Consider the following 22670-nt stretch of genomic DNA (forward strand, 5'->3'; position numbering starts at 1 on the left):
AAAAAGATGTCCAGTCATACATCTAGGAAACAACTGGACAGAAGTCTCGAGGTTAATGGGCAAGACCTAGGCTGAGGATATGAATTTGGGATTACTGCAAAGACATGGTATGTACAAGCATGAAACCTGATGAGATCACTAAGGAAGTGACTAATAATAAGGAAGTCAAAGAACTGAGCCTTAGAACACTCCTCCAACTTCACTGAAGGATACGGAACGAGAGATGGGAGGAAAATCAGATGCAGGGGGTCAGGGAAGTGAAAGGGAATCCCAGTGAGAAGAAAGTGACCATCTGGGTCAAAACTGACCACTGGGGTTCGCAAGACGAATGGGGGTGGGGACAGTGACAAGAGTAGTTCTGATAGACTGGCAGGGAGGAAACACTGCCTGGGTGTAAGACAAATGACCCTCTAGATCTAACTACCAGTTTAGGAAATGAAGGGACAGGGGAAAGAACACATTGAATGACACCTACATAAATATATTTGGCAAAATCCAGAATTTAGAAAATTTCACAGAAAAAATGACCGTGTTCTTCAACAAATAAACTGTAAGAAAATTTTAAAGAGAGGGTGAGAGAGAGAGAGATATGCGGAAACCTATAGATTGAAAAAGCTAGGAAACAGATCAACTAAATATAATGTGTGGGCCTTACTTGGACCCTGTATTAATCAAACCAACAGTAAAAAAGTTTTTAGGTAGTCATAGAAATTCTAAATACTGATGGGATATTTAAAGATACTATTCGATGATATTAAGGAATTTTGTTCATGTTTTATACTTGATGATGCTATTGTAGTAATATATTTTTAAAAATACAATTGACCCTTGAACAACATGGGTTTGAACTATGTGTCCATTTATATGCAGATTTTTTACAGTATAGTACTACAAATATATTTTCTCTTCCTTGTGATTTTTTAAAAGATTTTATTTATTTATTTGAGAGAGAGTGAGACAGCAAGAGAGGGAACTCAAGCAGGGGGAGAAGGAGAGGGAGAAGCAGACTCCCCATGGAGCAGGGAGCCCGACAAAGGCCTTGATCCCAGGATCTGGGATCCTGACCTGAGCCAAAGACAGATGCTTAACTACTGAGCCACTCAGGTGCCCCTTCCTTGTGATTTCTTAACATCTTTTCTCTAGCTTACTTTAAGAACACAGTATTTAATACAGGTAACGTGCAAAATATGTGTTGCCTATTGGTGTTATCAATAAGGCTTCCAGTCAAGAGTAGGCTATTAATAATTAAGTTTGAGAGGAGTCAAAGTTCTAGATGGATTTTCAACTCCATGGGGGTGTTCAGCACCCCTAACCTCTGCATCTTTCAAGGGTCAACTGTAGTCCTTGTTTTTAGGTATATGCTGACATATTTGTTAGTGAAATGACACAAATGCCTGGGATTTGTTTCAAATTAATCCACACAAGGGAACATAATGAAACTAGATTAGCCCCATGTTAATAACAGTTGAAACTGGGGGTAGGAGGGGTACATAAGTTTTCATTATACTATTTTCTCAACTTTGATATGATTTGAAACTAAAGAATATGGATGGGAAGAAAGGAAGTAGAGACAGAATACAGACAATTTCATCAAGGTCTGAAGAAAAATGTGGCAGTTACTAGAAGGAGAAATGAGGTCAAGGGGGTATTTTTATGAGGCTGGAAGAAATAGCCACATTTACACACTGTGGGGCTGATTCCCTGCAGACCACGCAGCACTGCACCTCATTCCACTGCTTGGGTCATCCTGAGGCTTGATGTTACTGAAGAAAAGGCCAAGCAGATGGAAAATCCTTGGAACTGGAGGTATAAGAACAGAGGTAGGTAATCACTTGTCAAATATTGGAGAGGTGATTGGACTATGCTCCATTTTTCTCTCAATCTTGAGATTATTCCAATGCCACTTGGAATAACAAAAGTGAGTTGCACCCGATCCACAGATTGCCCTGGTACTCTTCGTACAATTCAAAGACCAATCAACAACACTCTCTAGGGTTCCTCTGAATTGGAAGCTTTTCAAAATGTGATCCAGAGGTCAGGAGAAACATAGTTCCCGTTTCAGAGGAGCCAAGAGGGGTGTGTGGACAAAGCCAGGCATTGAGTGGTGGGAGGAACTTTTCCAGGAGCACACATATGTCTTGCTGGTTCTTCACCCAGACATCTGTCAGAATTATTTTTCAGAAATATATTCCTCAAGGATAAAGAGCAAGCTTGCTTACCTCTTACTATAAAAACAGTGGTTTCTCCAAGCCCTTGTTCTTGTCCTGGATGCACACTGAATCTGCAGGTTTCTACCCGGACCCTTCACATATCCCCATGGAACTCAGGGCAAAAGGAGAAATACTAATAGGATGCTCGTGCTATCTGCTCTGTTATGGTTAAGAACATTCTCTGTCTCTGACCCACAAGTCTCGTGTCCTCTGCCACCATTCAGGAAATAGTAACAAACTAAATTATTAGCTTACAAGCAGACAGAACATTCCACAGGACAGGCTTGCCTCAGGTGTGGTGTTATTTCATTGTAGTAACTATGCACTGCTTTGAGGAAGGGGTGGTGGTGGCTAGAATAGCAGTCAAAGGATGGGCTCCAAGAACTATTATCCCCACTCTGCCCCCCTCTCCCAACCTCTCCTGATTGAGCTAATCTATCTTTCAGGCTCTGAGCACAGAAAGCACTCCACACAGTTAAAATGCCCCCTCTTCTGTCAGGCTTGGGCCCAAGCAACTGAAGGGAAGAGCTTGGCATGCCTCCTATTGACCTGAAAATCCTGCTAATGCCACAGAAGTGCTATCCAAGCTCAAAGCTCTCACACAATCCTCACTTGAGCTAAGCCTCTAATACATACAAGGGGTTACTGAGAGGGGCTATTATCTTGTTACAAGGTATCTTATGCAAAGCCATTAGTTGGAAAAACAGTGAAAACAACTAAAACACCTCTACTCAACTTTGGGAAAGGGAGCATGATTATACAGAATGTTTTACTCCATATTCTTCTGCAATATTAAAATTGTTTATGATTAACACAAAATTTACATATTACATATATAATGTACATGTTAAATATAAATACATATATAATGTACATACATGTACATGTTACATATAACTTACATATAATTTACATATATTATATATTTGTATATATTTATTAAATAATAAATATTTATATAATAGATATTTTATAATTATATATATAATTACATGTAACATTTTTTATTCATTTATTTGTTTATTTACAGCATAACAGTGTTCATTGTTTTGGCATCACACCCAGTGCTCCATGCAGTACGTGCCCTCCCTATTACCCACCACCTGGTTCCTCAACCTCCCACCGCCCCCCCTCTGCCCCTTCAAAACCCTCTGGTTGTTTTTCAGAGTCCATAGTCTCTCATGGTTCATCTTCCCTTCCAGTTTCCCTCAACTCCCTCTCCTTTCCATCTCCCCATGTCCTCCATGTTCTTTGTTATGCTCCACAAATAAGTGAGACCATAGGATACTTGACTCTCTCTGCTTGACTTATTTCGCTCAGCATAATTTCTTCCAGTCCCATCCATGTTGCTACAAAAGTTGGGTATTCATCCTTTCTGATGGAGGCATAATACTCCATTGTGTATATGGACCACATCTTCCTTATCCATTCATCCGTTGAAGGGCATCTTGGTTCTTTCCACAGTTTGGCGACCGTAGCCATTGCTGCAATAAACATTGGGGTACAGATGGCCCTTCTTTTCACTACATCTGTATCTTTGGGGTAAATACCCAGCAGTGCAATTGCAGGGTCATAGGGAAGCTCTATTCTTAATTTCTTCAGGAGTCTCCACACTGTTCTCCAAAGTGACTGCACTACCTTGCATTCCCACCAACAGTGGAAGAGGGTTCCCCTTTCTCCACATCCTCTCCAACACACGTTGTTTCCTGTCTTGCTAATTTTGGCCATTCTAACTGGTGTCAGGTGGTATCTCAATGTGGTTTTAATTTGAATCTTCCTGATGGCTAGTGATGATGAACATTTTTTCATGTGTCTGATAGCCATTTGTATGTCTTCGTTGGAGAAGTGTCTGTTCATATCTTCTGCCCATTTTTTGATATGATTATCTGTTTTGTGTGTGTTGAGTTTGAGAAGTTCTTTATAGATCCTGGATATCAACCTTTTGTCTGTACTGTCATTTGCAAATATCTTCTCCCATTCCGTGGGTTGCCTTTTTGTTTTGTTGACTGTTTCCTTTGCTGTGCAGAAACTTTTGATCTTGATGAAGTCCCAAAAGTTCATTTTTGCTTTTGTTTCCTTGGCCTTTGGAGACATATCTTGAAAGAAGTTGCTGTGGCTGATGTCGAAGAGGTTACTACCTATGTTCTCCTCTAGGATTCTGATAGATTCCTGTCTCACGTTGAGGTCTTTTATCCATTTCGAGTTTATCTTTGTGTACGGTGTAAGAGAATGGTCGAGTTTCATTCTTCTACATATCGCTGTCCAGTTTTCCCAGCACCATTTATTGAAGAGACTGTCTTTTTTCCATTGAATATTTTTTCCTGTTTTGTCGAAGATTATTTCACCATAGAGTTGAGGGTCCATATCTGGGCTCTCCACTTTATTCCACTGGTCTATGTGTCTGTTTTTATGCCAGTACCACGCTGTCTTGGTGATCACAGCTTTGTAGTAAAGCTTGAAATCGGGTAACGTGATGCCGCCAGTTTTGTTTTTGTTTTTCAACATTTCCTTAGCAATTCGGGGTCTCTTCTGATTCCATACAAATTTTGGGATTATTTGCTCCAGCTCTTTGAAAAATACTGGTGGAATTTTGATCGGAATGGCATTAAAAGTATAGATTGCTCTAGGCAGTATAGACATTTTAACAATGTTTATTCTTCCAATCCAAGAGCATGGAACAGTCTTCCATCTTTTTGTGTCTTCTTCGATTTCTTTCATGAGTGTTCTGTAGTTCCTCGAGTACAGGTCCTTTACCTCTTTGGTTAGGTTTATTCCCAGGTATCTTATGGTTCTTGGTGCTATAGTAAATGGAATCGATTCTCTAATTTCCCTTTCTGTATTTTCATTGTTAGTGTATAAGAAAGCCACTGATTTCTGTACATTGACTTTGTATCCTGCCACGTTACTGAATTGCTCTATGAGTTCTAGTAGTTTGGGGGTGGAGTCTTTGGGGTTTTCCATATAAAGAATCATGTCATCTGCGAAGAGAGTTTGACTTCTTCCTTGCCAATTTGGATACCTTTTATTTCTCTTTGTTGTCTGATTGCCGTTGCTAGAACTTCTAATACTATGTTGAACAAGAGTGGTGAGAGTGGGCATCCTTGTTGTGTTCCTGATCTCAACGGGAAGGCTGCAAGCTTTTTCCCATTGAGGATGATATTTGCTGTGGGTCTTTCATAGATAGATTTTATGAAGTTCAGGAATGTTCCCTCTATCCCTATACTTTGAAGCGTTTTCATCAGGAACGGATGCTGGATTTTGTCAAATGCTTTTTCTGCATCAATTGAGAGGACCATGTGGTTCTTCTCTCTTCTCTTATTGATTTGTTCTATCACATTGATTGATTTGCGAATGTTGAACCAACCTTGCAACCCAGGGATGAATCCCACCTGGTCATGGTGGATAATCTTTTTAATGTGCTGCTGGATCCTGTTTGCTAGGATCTTGTTGAGAATCTTTGCATCCATATTCATCAGTGATATTGGTCTGAAATTCTCCTTTTTGGTAGGGTCTTTGCCTGGTTTGGGGATCAGAGTAATGCTGGCTTCATAAAAAGAGTCTGGAAGTTTTCCTTCTGCTTCAATTTTTTGGAACAGCTTCAGGAGAATTGGTGTTATTTCTTCTTTGAAAGTTTTGTAGAATTCCCCAGGGAATCCGTCAGGTCCTGGGCTCTTGTTTTTTGGGAGGTTTTTGATCACTACTTCAATCTCATTACTAGATATCGGTCTATTCAGGTTGTCAATTTCTTCCTGGTTCAATTTTGGGAGTTTGTAGCTTTCCAGGAATGCATCCATTTCATCTAGGTTGCTTAGCTTATTGGCATATAACTGTTGGTAATAATTTCTGATGATTGTTTCTATTTCCTTGGTGTTAGTTGTGATCTCTCCCTTTTCATTCATAATTTTATTAATTTGGGCTTTCTCTCTTTTCTTTTGGATTAGTGTGGCCAATGGTTTATCGATCTTATTGATTCTTTCAAAAAACCAGCTTCTAGTTTCATTGATACGTTCTACTGTATCTCTGGTTTCTACCTCATTGATCTCTGCTCTAATCTTGATTATTTCCCTTCTTGCATGTGGAGTTGGTTTGATTTGTTGTTGATTCTCCAGTTCTTTAAGGTGTAGAGACAGCTGGTGTAGTCTGGATTTTTCAATGTTTTTGAGGGAGGCTTGGATGGCTATGTATTTCCCCCTTAGAACCGCTTTTGCTGTATCCCATAGGTTTTGGACCGAAGTGTCTTCATTCTCATTGGTTTCCATGAATTGTTTAAGTTCATCTTTGATCTCCTGGTTGATCCAAGCATTCTTAAGCAAGGTGGTCTTTAGCTTCCAGGTGTTTGAGTTCCTTCTGAACTTTTCCTTGTGATTGAGTTCCAGTTTCAAAGCATTGTGATCTGAGAATATGCAGGGAATAATGTCAGTCTTTTGGTATCGGTTGAGTCCTGCTTTGTGACCCAGTATGTGGTCTATTCTGGAGAAGGTTCCATGTGCACTTGAGAAGAGTGAGTATTCTGTTGTTTTAGGGTGGAATGTTCTGTATATGTCGATGAGGTCCATCTGGTCCAATGTTTCATTCAATGCTCTTATTTCTTTATTAATTTTCTGCTTCGATGATCTGTCTATTTCTGAGAGAGGTGTATTAAGATCTCCTACTATTATTGTATTCATATCAATATGACTCCTTATCTTGATTAATAGTTTTCTTATGTAATTGGGTGCTCCCATATTGGGGGCATAGATATTCACAATTGTTAGATCATCTTGGCGGATAGTCCCTTTAAGAATTATGGAGTGTCCTTCTGTATCTCTGACTACAGTCTTTAGTTTAAAATCTAATTTATCTGATATGAGAATCGCTACCCCAGCCTTCTTTTGAGGCCCATTGGCATGAAAGATGCTTCTCCATCCCTTCACTTTCAGTCTGGGTGTATCCTTAGGTTCAAAATGGGTCTCTTGTAGACAACATATGGATGGGTCCTGTCGTTTTATCCAATCTGCAACCCTGTGTCGTTTTATGGGCGCATTTAGGCCATTCACATTGAGAGTGATTATTGAGAGATAGGTTTTTATTGACATCGTGTTGCCTTTGAAGTCTTTCTGTCTGTAGATTGTTTCTATATTTCTGTTCAATGATATTCTTAGGATTTTTTCTCTTTTATAGGACCCCCCTTAATATTTCCTGCAGTGTCGGCTTGGTGATTGTTTATGATTAACACAAAATTTACATATTACATATATAATGTACATGTTAAATATAAATACATATATAATGTACATACATGTGCATGTTGCATATAACTTACATATAATTTACATATATTATATATTTGTATATATTTATTAAATAATAAATATTTATATAATAGATATTTTATAATTATATATATAATTACATGTAACATTTTTTATTAAACTCTCAATGCTCTAGACCTAGCACTGTCCAATATGGTAGGCTCTGGCCACATGCTGTTATTTAAATTAATTAAAATTAATGAATTTTAAAAATCAGTTCATCAATAGTACTAGACATGGATCAAGTATTCAATAGTCACATGTGATAGTGGCTACCAACCTGAACAGCAAGGGCATATACAGAATATTTCCCTCTTTGCAGAAAGTTCTATTGATAAAGCTATTCTAGCCTCTGTGAGGAAAAATACCCTACAGACCACAAGCCAGAGTTTCAAAGAGACAGCCCCTGCCTGAAGACTTCGTTCTCTTCCTCAAACACCCACTCACCCCTCCACACACACTCCAGAGTTGCAAGCCACTATGTTAAAAGGCCAATTAATATTCGTGCAGGTCATCCCAAATGAGCAGTTGTTGACTGCAAATGTTCTTCTCCCCACTGCTAGTATCACAATGTTTGACATGTATGGGGATAGATCTAACCGTGAAAGGAGCCCAGCGTACAGCCCAATTCTAGAATGGATACTTTCCCAGCAGGTCTTACAGTGCTGTGTCCACTCTATGATCACCATTAAATAGTGTACATAGGATTTCTGAACTTTGCTGTATGTATAATAAAATGCATAGAAATATTTTTCAAATGGACTCTTCTTTTCCTTCCCACTCTGTGGTTTCAGAAATTACCACATTCCCCCAAAATGACTCATCGCCTCTCTCCATGTAAAAGCTTTTGCCCATAGGCTGCTCAGGCATGACAGCATGTCAAGCCGACTCCCTCGGGGGCCAGAGCTCCATGGAGCCTCCAAAGCAGCCTTAGCAGCAGTCCCCCCACATCCTGTGTCCACCACACAATGAAACGGAGAGGATGGGCACAAAAGAAAAGGCCCTTAAGTGCCAGGCACGGGTAAGGCTCACAGGCCATACAAGACAGAAGGGTGAGAGGCTTCAGCTGGCCTTGTTATCAAAGCCCAAAGTACTGTGGCTGCTGGTACAGAAAAGACTTTCCACAAAGGAGAACACACTAGAGGGATCTCATTAAGTAAACCTCCTCCCACAACTTGACTTGCTTTTTCAAAATGCCTGTAAGTGCCTCTCAAATGAGCCCACGCTACCAGGGGAGGCACAACAAGAGGGGAGAAGGAAGCTCGCTCTTTCCTGATTCACCAAGGTCACGTCAGTGCTTAACCCTTCATTGTCCGGCACAGCAGCTATTTCACAGCCACAGGGCACGGCTCAGCACTTGAAGAGTGACCACCCCCACTCTGCAAGTGTGCTGCAATCACTTGTCCGAGACAGCTGGAGTCCTTGTCTACAAATGCAGCTAGGGGTGGAGCGCATTCACTCTAGAGCACTTTTCAGCCTTTCAATCAGAGCCATTTTTATAATAATCCAAGTCACCACCGTCCTCATGTTTGAATACTGATTGCCAAATAAATTAACTGAACTTAATAACTTTGTTAATGACCAAAAAAATCAACATAAGACAAATGTCCAAAAAGAAATAATATGTATAACATACAAATATACAAAAATTCCTATAAACCCAGAAATAAAAGATGAATACACCAAACACAAGAGAGGGGGGGACCTCTATAAAGTATGTGAGCAAACTAACTTGAAAATACACTCTACTGCTTTAGTCTAATAATAGCATATAAAATATATATCCAAAAGGCAGAGATTTTAAAAAACTGACAATGTTCAGTGTTGGTGAAGTTATGGGCAAACGGGCACTTACAAGCCATTGTGGAGAATAAAAGACGTGCAAAGTAGCTGGAGGAAGTCCCATAGCTTGTATCAAAATTAAGTATTTCTAATATTTGACCTGGGAACTTTACTTCTAGAACTGATCTTAGGTTAGGTTAACCTGGGCAACACACAGACAATCATTCACAGTAGAATTTGTATTAGCAAAAAAGTAAAAACTAATCCTATAACATAAAGCATTAATTAAATAAATTATATACAGATAAAGCAAATAGAGCACATTTTTAACAATTAGTTACTAGCAAAGTGGTATGTGGGTATTCTTTTTTTTTCCATAATTTCTACTTTTCTGTGTATTTGAGAATTGTTATAAAAATTTGGGGAGAAATTAGTTATGTTCCATATAACAGGCATTAATGACAAAGCTGATTTCTTCTTCTCTTAATACTTTCAAAGCCTGTATTGCCCATAATCCTCTAGAGGAGGAACCAAGAGCAAAAAGCCAACTGCTGGGAAGCCGCTGGCATCCCTTTTCCCTCACACATGCTCAGCCACTGATGAATGAATATGACATGGACATCTGACCCAAAGCACTCGCCAACTGTCTTACCAGTACCCTGTTAGACCTGTAGCCTGGCTTGCACAGAGGGGCCAAGCCAATCAGATTTCCTCTCCTGTAGATTGGACCTAAAATGTGGAAACTCTAAGTCAGTAATAGGCACTGGAGTGAAAGATTATAATGCTGGGGTTGGCAGCAATGTGCAAGAAAAAGACGCAAAGGAGAGAGGAAAAATGAGCAAGTACAAGCAGGGGGAATCTATAGCACAGACTAATATAACCAGGTACAAAGATCAGACAGCACAACCCAGAGTAAATGTTCTGTCAGCTTTCTTGTTCCCAGTACTACTTTACCTTGGGCCCAAATACAATTAGCTTCCTGCCCTCAGAGCCAGTGACATCTTATTAACTTTTTCTGAACCGCTAGATACCTGGGGACCATATAATGGGTCCCTACTATTCTAACTATTCTCATATGTTTTAAAGCTTCTAAATTCATAAATCTGAATTACTACTACAAAAAACTACTGCAGGTGAAGGGGCACCTGGGTGGCTTAGTTCGTTAAGCATCTGGCTTCAGCTCAGGTCATGATGCCAGGGTCATGGGATCGAGCCCCCATTGAGCCCCATGTTGAACCCCGTGTTGAGTCAGTGCTGGGCTCCCTGCTTAGCAGGGAGTCTGCTTGTCCCTCTCCCTCAACTGTCCCCCTCCCCCTTCTGGTGTTCTCTCTCGTGCTCTTTCTCTCTCTCCCCCTCTCTCTCAAATAAATAAAAAAAATTTTTTTAAACTACTGCAGGTGAACATTATTCTGTTACATAGCAGCAAAGCAGCAGGGAAAAAAGTTAAGTAATAAAATTGATTCAATTCTGGGGCGCCTGAGTGGCTCAGTCAGTTCAGCATCTGGCTTCTGCTCAGGTCATGATCTCAGGGTCCTGGGATCCAGCCCCACAGCTGTCCCTCCCCCAGCTCATACTCTGTCTCTCTCTCAAATGAATAAAATCTTTTTAAAAAATTGTTTCAATTCTAATTTTTTAAAAAGACTATTTATTTATTTGACAGACAGAGATCACAAGTAGGCAGAGAGGCAGGCAGAGAGAGGAAGAGAAGCAGGCACCCTGCTAAGCAGAGAGCCCAATGTGGGGCTCGATCCCAGGACCCTGGGATCATGACCTGAGCTGAAGGCAGAGGCTTGAACCCACTGAGCCACCCAGATGCCCGTCAATTCTAATTTTATTATTAATGGCATTTAGCTTTGAAAAAATCCACACTAGATACTTTTTAAAGTGTCTTTCCATTCTATGGTTACTTATTTACTGAGCAAAAGATGAAATAAAACTGTTTCTACACTGTTATTCTAAGTTGGCTATGAAATATTTGTCAGTAAGAGCTATTAAATATTTCCTAGGAACGGCACATTTAGTGTTTGAGCTGAAGCAACCATAGCACAGTAGGTTTTGCTCTCTGTGTGTCTGTGTATATAGCCATATGCCTACGTGTTTTAATGCAAAAATTAGCAGGATAATACCTAGGGTAGCACTCCGAAAAAAATTCATACCTCAGAAAGTCTCTTATAAAAAATGTACATAAGTCACCCCAAAGTAAAATTTTGGAATTAAAAAGTTAAGACTAGCATAAGGGATGCATTACCTGAAATAAAATAACATTCTACTAGACAAGGTTCAAGATGGCAACTTGTAAGGTCCTGAACTCGCCTCTTCCCAGGAACACAACAAATCTATAGCTACACATTGAACAATTTCCTCTGAAAAGGACCCAAAAGCCAGCTGAATAGCCCCTCCACAATAAAAAATAGAAGGGCCACATTGAGTGGAATAGGAGAGACATAGTCTCATAAGAAACCCCACCCAAGCCTCATCATAATACAAATCTTGTTCCCAAGGACCAAAGGATTTATGCTCGCACATCAGGCAACCGAATCCTACAGAACTATACTAGAGAGACAAGCTCCCCTCCCACCCCGAGTACTGGGCCTCAAACACCAATGAGCTTACTTCCAGGAGAACCATAGGGTTATATGGAATGAAAAATCCACTCTTAAAGGGCTCGTGCACAGACCCACAGACCCTGGGACCCAGCAAAAAAGCAACAGTTATAAAGGCACCTAGCATATGCAAAGGAGACTCACCTATTAGTTTTAAAGCATCTGAGAAAAGGCAGGAACTTGTTGAGACTCTCTCTGAAGACAGAAGCATCAATGGGTGCCATTTTTGTGTCCTTTTTTTTTTTTTTTTAATTTCTTTTCAGTGTTCCAGCATTCATTGTTTATGCACAATGGAGCACATGGAGCACACCCAGTGCTCCATGCAATGCGTGCCCTCCATAATACCCACCACCAGGCTCACCCAACCACCACCCCCAAAACCCTCAGTTTGTTTCTCAGAGTCCAGTCTCTCGTGGTTTGTCTCCCCCTCCAATTTCCCCCAATTCACTTCTCCTCTCCATTTCCCAATGTCCTCCGTGTTATTCCTTATGCTCCACAAGTAAGTGAAATGATATGATAATTGACTCTCTCCGCTTGACTTATTTCACTCAGCATAACCTCTTCCAGTGTGTTCTCCTTCTGCCTTGTTGGTGTCAACTCTGGCCAGCACCATTTTTTTTTAAATTTCTTTTCAGTGTTCCAGCATTCATTGTTTATGCACAATGGAGCACATGGAGCACACCCAGTGCTCCATGCAATGCGTGCCCTCCACGCATTTCATTTCATTCAGAAATGAAAAAGGAATAGTTACAACTAATACCACAGAAATATGAAGGATTATAAGGGACTACTAAAACAATTATATGCCAACAAATGGGACAACCTAGAAGAGATGGATAAATTCCTATAAACAATCCTCTAAGAACATCTGAATAGACTGATTACTAGTAAGGAGATTCAATCAAGCCATTAAAAACTTTCCAACAATGCAAGCTGGTGCAGCCACCCTGGAAAACAGTACGGACATTCCTCAAAAAGTTGAAAATAGAGCTACCCTACAACCCAGCAACTGCACTGCTGGGTATTTATGCTAAGGATACAAATGTAGTGATCCAAAGGGGCACGTGCACCCCAATGTTTATAGCAGCAATGTCCACAATAGCCAAACTAGATGTCCACCAACAGATGAATGGATAATGAAGGTGTGGTATATATATATACAATGGAATACTATGCAGCCATCAAAAGAAATGAAATCTTGCCATTTGCAACAACGTGGATGGAACTAGAGGGTACTATACTGAGTGAAATAAATCAGAGAAAGACAATTATCATATGATCTCTCTGATATGAGGAATTTGAGAGCCGGGGGTGGGGGTGCGTGGGGGCTAGAGAGGGAAAAAAATGAAACAAGATGGGATCAGGAGGGAGACAAAGAGACTCTTAATCTCTCGAAACAAACTGAGGGTTGCTGGGAGTTGGGGGGTAGGGGTAGGGTGGCTGGGTTATGGACATTGGGGAGGGTATGTGCTATGGTGAGTGCTGTGAAATGTGTAAGCCTGATGATTCACAAACCTGTACCCCTGGGGCAAATAATATAGTATATGTTAATAATTAATTAATTAAATTTTTTTAATTTAAATTTTAAAAAAACCTCCTGACCAACCAAAGTCTAGGCCCAAACAGTTAACTGGTGAATTCTATCAAATATTCAAACAAGGCTTAATACCTATCCTTCTCAAGCTCTTCCAAAAAATTGTAGAGAAGGAAATGCTTCCAAACTCATTTTACAAGGCCAGCATTACCTTGATACCAAAACCAGACAAGGACACTACAAAAAAAAAGAAGAAGATAAGGGGGAGATAGAGAGAAAGAAAGAAAATTATAGGCCAATATCCCTGACAAAACATAGATGCAAAAATCCTCAATAAAATATTAGCAAACTGAATTAAACAAAACATTAAAAGGATCATACATCATGATCAAGTGGGATTATTCCAGGGATGCGAGAATGGTTCAATACTCACAAACCAATCAGTGTGTTAACACCATATTAACAAAATAAAGGACAAAAATCATATGATCATCTCAATAGATGCAGAAAAGGCATTTGACAAAACGCAACATTCATTTATGATGAAAACTCTCAACAAAGTATAGAGGAAACATACCTCAATATAGTAAAGACCAATTACGACAAATGCACAACTAACATCATACTCACCTATGAAAAGCTGAAAACTTTCCTCTAAGATCAGAATAGGCAAGATAATTGAACAATATCTTGAATAAGATCAAGATCCTTGTTCCCTCTCACTACCTTTATTCAGCATAGTATTGGAAGTCCTAGCCAGAGCAATTAGGCAAGAAAAAGAATTAAAAGACCTCCAAACTGGAAAGGAAGAAGTAAAACTCATTATTTGCAGATGACAGGATACCATACTTAAGAAACCCTAAAGAGGGGCGCCTGGGTGGCTCAGTGGATTAAGCCGCTGCCTTCGGCTCGGGTCATGATCTCAGGGTCCTGGGATCAAGCCCCGCATCGGGCTCTCTGCTCCACAGGGAGCCTGCTTCCTCCTCTCTCTCTGCCTGCCTCTCTGCCTACTTGTGATCTCTCTCTGTCAAATAAATAAAATCTTAAAAAAAAAAAAAAAAAAAAGAAACCCTAAAGAGTCCATCAAAAAAGTGTTAGAATAAATGAAGTCAGTAAAATTGCAGGATACAAAATCTATATACACATATCTGTTGCACCTACACACTAATAACTATCAGAAGAGAAGGGTTTTTTTTTCTCAGAAATATCGATCATTTTTTAAAATTTTTTATTTTTTACTAACATAAAATGTATTATTACCCCCAGTCGTACAGGTCTGTGAGTCGCCAGGTTTACACACTTCACAGCAGATAAAGGGCTAGTATCCAAAATCTATAAAGAACTTATCAGACTCAACACCCAAAGAACAAATAATCCAATCAAGAAACGGGAAGAAGAAATGAACAGACATTTCTGCAAAGAAGACATCCAGATGGCCAACACACACATGAAAAAGTGCTCCACATCACTCAGTATCAGGGAAATACAAATCAAAGCCACAATGAGATACCAACTCATGCCAGTCAGAATGGCTAAAATTAACAAGTCAGGAAACGACAGATGCTGGCAAGGATGTGGAGAAAGGGGAACCCTCCTACACTGTTGGTGGGAATGCAAGTTGGTGCAGCCACTCTGGAAAACAGTATGGAGGTTCCTCAAAAAGTTGAAAATAGAGCTACCCTATGGCCCAGCAATCACACTACTGGGTATTTACCCTAAAGATACAAATGTAGTGATTCAAAGGGACACGTGCATCCAAATGTTTATAGCAGCAATGTCTATGATAGCCAAACTATGGAAAGAACCTAGATGTCCATCAACAGATGAATGGATAAAGAAGATATGGTATATATACACAATGGAATACTATGCAGCCATCAAAAGAAATGAAATCTTGCCATTGCAACATTTGTGGATGGAACTAGAGAGTATCATGCTTAGTGAAATAAGTCAATCGGAGACAGACAACTATCATATGAGCTCCCTGATATGAGGACGTGGAGATGCAACATGGGGGGTTTGGGGGGGTAGGAAAAGAATAAATGAAACAAGATGGGATCGGGAGGGAGACAAACCATAAGTGACTCTTAATCTCACAAAACAGAGGGTTGCTGGGGGGAGGGGGGTCGGGAGAGGGGGGTGGGGTTATGGACATTGGGGAGGGTATGTGCTATGATGAGTACTGTGAGTGTGTAAACCTGGCGATTCACATACCTGTACCCCTGAAGATAAAAATACATTATATGTTTATAAAAAAATAAAATTTTTAAAAAAAGTTGAAAATAGGGGCGCCTATGTGGTTCAGTGGGTTAAAGCCTCTGCCTTTGCCTCAGGTCATGATCCAAGGATCCTGGGATCAAGCCCTGCATCGGGCTCTCTACTCAGCAGGGAGTCTGCTTCCCCCTTTCTCTCTCTGACTGCCTCTCTGACTATTTGTGATCTCTGTCCAAAAAAAAAATCTTAAAAAAAAAGTTGAAAATAGAGCTACCCTACAACCCAGCAATCACACTACTGGGTATTTACCCTAAAGATACAAATGTAGTGATCCAAAATGGCATGTGTATCCAAATGTTTACAGCAGCAATATCCACGATAGCCAAACTCTGGAAAGAACCTAGATGTCCATCAACAGACGAATGGATAAAGAAGATGTGGTATATATACACAATGGAATACTATGCAGCCATCCAAAGAAATGAAATCTTGCCATTTGAGATGATGTGGATGGAACTAGAGGGTATTATGCTGAATGAAACAAGTCAATTGGAGAAAGACAATTGTCATATGATCTCCCTGATATGAGGTAGTTGAGAGGCAAAGTGGGGAGTTTGGGAGGTAGAGGAGGGAAAAAAATGAAAACAAGATGGGATCGGGAGGAAGACAAACCATAAGAAACTCTTAATCTCACAAAACAAACTGAGGGTTGCCAGTGGGGGGGGGGGGAGGGAGGGAGAGAGAGGGTGGTTGGATGCTGTGAGAAGTTATTTTCTTAATCTCATTTACAATCGCAACAAAAAAGAATAAAATACCTAGGAATAAATTTAACCAAGGTGGTAAAAAACCTGTGTACTTCAATACACTTTAATAGAACTTTAAGACAGTGATGAAAGAAATTAAAGAATACACAAATGAATGGAAAGATATTCCACGCTCATGGATTGAAAGAATTAACTTTGTTAAAATGTCCCCACTACCCAAAACAAACTATGAATCCAGGCAATCTTATCAAAATCCCAATGCGGTTTTTCATAGAACTACAACAATAATTCTAAAAAAGCTAAAGGGATCTTGAGAAAGAAGAAGAAAGCCAGAGATATCATGCTCCCTGGTTTCATCCTATAGTACAAAGCTACAGTAACCAAAACACTACAGTATTGGCAAAAAAAAAAAAAAAAAAAAAAAAAAAAGACGTGCAGGTCAATAGAATAGAATAGAGTCCAGAAATAAACCCATACATATCTGATCAATTAATTTATGACAACAGAGTCAAGAATGTACAATTGGGAAAGGACAGTGTCTTCAATAGCATTGGGGAAAATGGATAGCCACATGCAAAAGAATGAAAATGGGCCACTATCTCATACACAAAAATTATCTCAAAATGAATTAAAGACTTGCATTTAAGACCTGAAACTATAAAATTCCTAGAAGAAAACCTAGGTGGTAAGCTCCCTGACATAGTCTTAGCAATGTCTTTTTTTGGAGCTGAAGCCAAAGGCAAGGGAAACAAAAGCAAAAAGAAACAAGTGGGACTACATCAAACTAAAAAAGATTCTGCACAGCAAAGGAAACCATCAAGAAAATGACAAGACACCTACCAAATGTCAGAAGACACTTGCAAATGATATATCCAATAAGGGGTGAATATCCAAAATATATAAAAATCTACAACTCAATAACAAAAAACAACTCAATTAAAAATGGGCAGAGGATCTAAATAGACATTTTCCAAAGAAAACAGACACATGAGAAGATGTTCAATATCACTACTAGGGAAATGCAAATTAAACCCACAATGAGATATCACCTCAAACCTGTCAGAATGGCTAAAATCAAAAACTCAAGAAACATCAAGTGTTGGCAAGGATGTGGAGAAAAGGGAACTTATGTTGCACTTTTGGTGGGAATATAAATTAGTGCAGCCTCTCCAGACAACTGTATGGAGATTACTCAAAAAGTTAAAAATAGAGGTGCGCCTGGGTGGCTCAGTGGATTAAGCCTCTGCCTTCAGCTCAGGTCATGATCTCAGGGTCCTGGGATCGAGCCCCACATGGGGCTCTCTGCTCCGCAGGGAGCCTGCTTCCTCCTCTCTCTCTGCCTGCCTCTCTGCCTACTTGTGATCTCTCTCTCTGTCAAATAAATAAATAAAATCTTAAAAAAAAAAAAGTTAAAAATAGAAATATCATACAATCCAACTATTTCAAGGTTTGGTTATTTACCCAAAGAATACCAAAAACACTAATTTGAAGAGATATATACACCCCTATGTTCACTGACGCATTACTTGCAATAGCCAAGATTTGAAAAAAACCTGTCTACCTATGAATTAATCGATAAAGAAGACATGGTACACACACACACACACACACACACACACACACACACACGTGTATACTATTCAGCCATAAAAAAGGAAGATTTTGCCATCTGTGACAACATGGACAGAACTTGAAGGTATTATATTGAGTGAAACAAGCTGGACAAAGATAAATACTATATGATTTCACTTATACATGGAATCTAAAAAACAAAACAAACTAAACTAATCTGAACTCTTAGAGAACCGGGGATTCAGGTGAGCAAAATTGGGAAAGGGGGTCAGCTGTATGATGACCACTAGATTTGTGGTGATCACTTTGCAGTGTATACAAATACCAAATTATAATGTTGTATACCTGAAACATATAATGTTATATACCAATTTTACCTCAATTAAAAAAAAAAAAAAAAAAAAAACAGGGAAAAAGCCCAGTATCCTAACAAGCCCTTCACACTGTATATCAGAAAAGAAAAAAAAAAAAGCAATCTCTGTTATAAAAGCTCAAACATCAGTCTAATAGGACTAGGCATGATGGATACACAGCTGGTAATGATAGTTTGTATCCTAAGGGGAAGGCCCTGGAATCAGAACTTTTCCAGAAGGAGATGGGTCGCTGCGCTCAGTCCTAAATAAGTGTGCTCAGTGAAAAGAGAGAAAGGCACGGGAGAAAAAGCACACTTGAGGCCCAGGAACATGACAATGTTGGTCTTCTCCCCCAGATTGGTTCCTATTTTAGGTCAAGGCCTAAAATTTGGGTAAACACAATGCAGTACGTATGTGAATATAAAATTCATACTTCAGTTATTCAGAAATATAGTATTATGTGAAGGTAATTTCCCCTGCAGACTTCCAGGGCTAAGAGATATGAAAGCTTGAGAACACCACTCAAATACAGCACCACTCAAATGCCTTCAGGAAACCCACTTTTACTCCCATTTTTTAAAGTTGCCATTACCATATTTCCCCTTTCTTCATGTTTCCACAGCCAAGAGGCTTTTCTCTTCTTTCTTAATTCTTCAAACACTCCTATTCTATCAAGCCCACCAGTCTGAAGGGACTTGCCTTGGATGCTCACAGGAAAGCTAAGTGCCCATGATGAAGGGTGTCCTTTATGGGGGTACCTGGGTGTCTCAGTCGTGATCTCGGGGTCCTGGAATTGAGCCCCAAGCAGGGTTCCTTGCTGTGCAGGGAGCCCTCCACTTACCCTGCTCTTGTTTTCTCCCTCTCTCAAATATGTAAATAATAATAACTTTAAAAAAAAAAAGAGTGTTCTTTATGAAAAAAGTCAATGGAAAAGAATTAAATAGAGACTGTATTTCTAGCAAGTACTTTTATGAGGGAATCTGGTAATTACTAGGAAAAGATGGAAAATCAATGGTCCAATATGTCCCTGAAATTGAATACGTATGTTTGGTCTGTTGAAATCCAAAAATGAAACTCAACCAGGTTTTAGGGAATTAATTTACACTCCGCAGTCCCATTTTGTAAACCGATGTTCCTTGCAATTACCCATGAGGCCAGAAGAGAGAGAGAGAGAGAGAAAGGGTGGTGTGAAGAGCCAGAAGACAGAGGAAAAGTGAGTAAGGGGAGAGTGGAGGAGGAAGAACAGAGAGGAAAGGGAGAGGAATGAAGGGAAGGAGAGCAGCACTACTCCAGAAGCAGAGACAGGTGTTTTCTAAGGTGCTGAGGGTATGGCATAGAGAGGAAGGGCTTTCTACCCTGTGTCAGTTCCTGCCGTCATTAAAGTTTGCAAGCCCTCATCTAATTCCTTATCAACCTCCCTCAAGGGAATCAGAAATAAACTGACTCACTAATCCCAGTACCCTCTTGAAACACTGTACTCCTCCTGAAAGAACCAGAGCCAGACAGGCACAGTCAATTCCAAACTCCACCTAACAGTTATTAGGTGAAAGCAGAATAACACTCCAATACATGGTGTGAGATATGCAAAACTCCAACCCTCGACCCCGGACAACTGAAATGCAAGTCAAGCATAGTCACTGTGCCCAATACAAAGTACGCTTTTAAAATATACTTTTATATTCCTTCACCAGGCAGCCACACACATCCATGTGCCTGTAAAGGTTAAAGGCTCCGTTAATTGCACTGTTCTGTGACCAAAAGGAAGCTGACAAAAGCACCCTGATTCCTTTCTTCAATAGGTTCTAAAGGGAAAATCCTGACACTGGAATTGTCGCTGGTGGGCAGGTCAGGCAGGCCAACGCCTCAGTGGCATAAAGAGACACAAAGCCACCCCCCAAAAGGTGCTTCTAACTAAAATAGCAAGAATTATGTTTGTAGATTGCTATGCTAGCCTATCAATGCAAAGGTACACATAAATACCTTTTTTTTTTTTTTTACTTTAATGAAAACAGCAGAAGTTATAAAAGACCAGGTGGGGGAACAAACCAGAAAAATTTGGACAGAATTTAGTCTACTAAACCGACACACCCTAGCAAATGCTGAGCTCCAGCGTTCCCCTCCGGAAGCGGCACCTTCTCCACGAATCAGGAATGAATTAGGATTGCCCCCGTGTGTTTTCCAAGCACCTGTTGCCACCCAGAGACACCCCTGGGGACAGAACATACACATCCTCACGCCCTGCAGGCAGCCCTGTCCATGGATTGCCAACAGACCCTCATTACTGGCTTAGCCCCATCGCAGCCACTTACTGTGACCAGGGGCAAACTGCTTAATCTGTTTTCTCACCCATAAAGTGGGAATAGTTAAGAATACGGTTCTGCAGAATCTTTGCCAGACTTCCTTTCACCCAACGCCTAGCACGTCTTTTGTATTTGCTGGTAGGCCTGGCATCACTCAACTAATTGCACAAACCGCATGTCCACCGCAGCCCGCAGTCGGCTTTCTGAACCTTTCTGGTAAGACAGCACGAAGTGAAACAAAACCGCACTCTACAGCGTGCTTCCACCTGCAAAGCCACGCCGCCACCGGGCGCTCCTACAGGCCTGGACACTTTCACAGAGGGCTGCAAGGGCACACGGAACCCTCGAGGGTTGAAGGCTGGCGTTCCACCATGCCGTTTCCACCTCTGAAAACTGACAGCGACCTGGGCGCTCCAGCCGAGGCGGCGACGCACGGGCCCCACGTTCTGGCGCACCATGGGCCCGGGTCTCCTCCAGCGCCGTGGCAAGAGCGCGGCGGGTCGGTGGGTCGGGGCCGTTTACCTGCCAATGATCGCCACCTCGCCGGCCGCTGGGGACGCCATGGCCCGACGCCAAACTGGCCCGGGACCGCACCGCAAGTGCGAAGAGCTGTGGGCTACAGGGCTCTCGGGCGCCGCACGCCGCGCCAGAACCCCGCGCCGGGCGGGGCGTGACCCGTGCCTATTGGCTTGACACCCGAGCCGGGGCGGGCGCGAGGGCTCGGATAGGCTCCGGGAAGGCCGGGGCCGGGCGGGGCGGGGCGGGGCGGGGCGGGCCCGCCCGCAGCCTCAGTCCCCATTGGGTGCGTGGCAGGCGGAGCCTCCACCCGGACGCCTAGGCACAAAACACGCAGCAAAGGGAAGCAGGCGGAGTTGACCCGGGGGAGGACCTCCTGGGGGGAAAGCTGGATGGAAAGCGCGAAGACCCAACCCTTCAGACTCCCGCAATTCATTTTTTCATATTTTAGTTTCCAGCTGTGCACCCTAAAATCAGTGTACATCGGAGGGGCTCCTCCAGGCCGGCACAAGGCTTGACCGCTAAAGGACCCCAAAGAAACTAGCAGGAGAACTTCCTCTTTGAAAATATTAGCACCTCTTCGATACATACTAGTTCGGGTCTTTATATTGAGGGCGGTTATTGCTGAGTTTACGCTCATAATTCGTTTCTAGAAAGATCCTCGCTGCCATCCTCCACAGATGAGAACTGAGACCCAAGAACTTTGGGAAAGCAGGAAAGCTCTAAATGTATGTATCTGTGAAACTGGAAGACGTGTTTGATCCCACTATACTGTGCTAAGGGGACTGTGAGGAATGGGAATTATTTGAGCTGTACTTCCTTCTTCCAGGCCAAGTAGGTTTATGTATGACAGAAAGGAAATACCAAGAACAAATAAACAGACCAAGGGGAAAGAGCATCATACATCTCATGACACTTTGTGTCCACACAGCACAAGCTGAAGGGAAATACCTCAGTCATCCAATTCATGAGGATTAGAGAGTGCTCAAGCTGAAAACATGAGTATCACTAACCTACTCAGATGACAAATGGAGCTCTTCCTTTGTTTTTTCCAGTCAGAACATGGAAGGAGGATTGTCAGAGGGAGGGGTAGACTTTAAAAAACAATTTCACAAAGTTTCAATGGAATCTGAAACAAAGAACTCGACTCACTTAAGATAAATGAAAGGTAATACAAAATAGATAACTCATCTTTCACCTACCAAAATAGCTAAAATTACAAAGATTGATAAAATAGCCATATTGGGAATGAAATGTTTCAGACATACAACCCCTTAATACACAACTGAAGGCAGGCTTATATTGGCACATTCTCCTTTGTGGAGAAAAAGGGCTGTTGAAAGAGCAGTCAGCCATGAGTCCTGAGCATTCCTGCACTTTCTTGCTGAGTAGAGCAGACTGCAAGACTGCTTGCAGTCCATCTCCTGATGCTTAGCAGTTTCTGTAGCTATGCACTCAGGAAGCTAAATAGATCAAGGCTCCTACAAAGTGACTGCCCTGTAACTGGTCCCTCCTGGGGCAGAAGGGGACT

General features: G+C 41.2%; 1 protein-coding gene across 4 annotated transcripts in view; it reads right to left on the reverse strand.

Moving 5' to 3' along the window:
- CRYL1 (crystallin lambda 1) overlaps positions 1-21920 on the reverse strand; it is a 144926-nt gene extending 123006 nt beyond the window's left edge. For 2 of the 4 annotated variants that reach the window (XM_045978272.1, XM_045978269.1), the window contains exon 1: positions 21146-21293. In XM_045978272.1, coding sequence (XP_045834228.1) covers positions 21146-21186 — 41 coding nt within the window. In that variant the 5' untranslated portion in view covers positions 21187-21293. Of the gene's footprint in view, positions 1-21066; positions 21125-21145; positions 21294-21730 lie in introns of those variants that run through there. The other 2 variants (XM_045978273.1, XM_045978271.1) reach the window with 2 other exon arrangements.
- Positions 21921-22670: the final 750 nt, after the last annotated feature.

Source organism: Meles meles, chromosome 14 (genome assembly GCF_922984935.1).
Source record: "Meles meles chromosome 14, mMelMel3.1 paternal haplotype, whole genome shotgun sequence".
NCBI lineage: Eukaryota > Metazoa > Chordata > Mammalia > Carnivora > Mustelidae > Meles > Meles meles.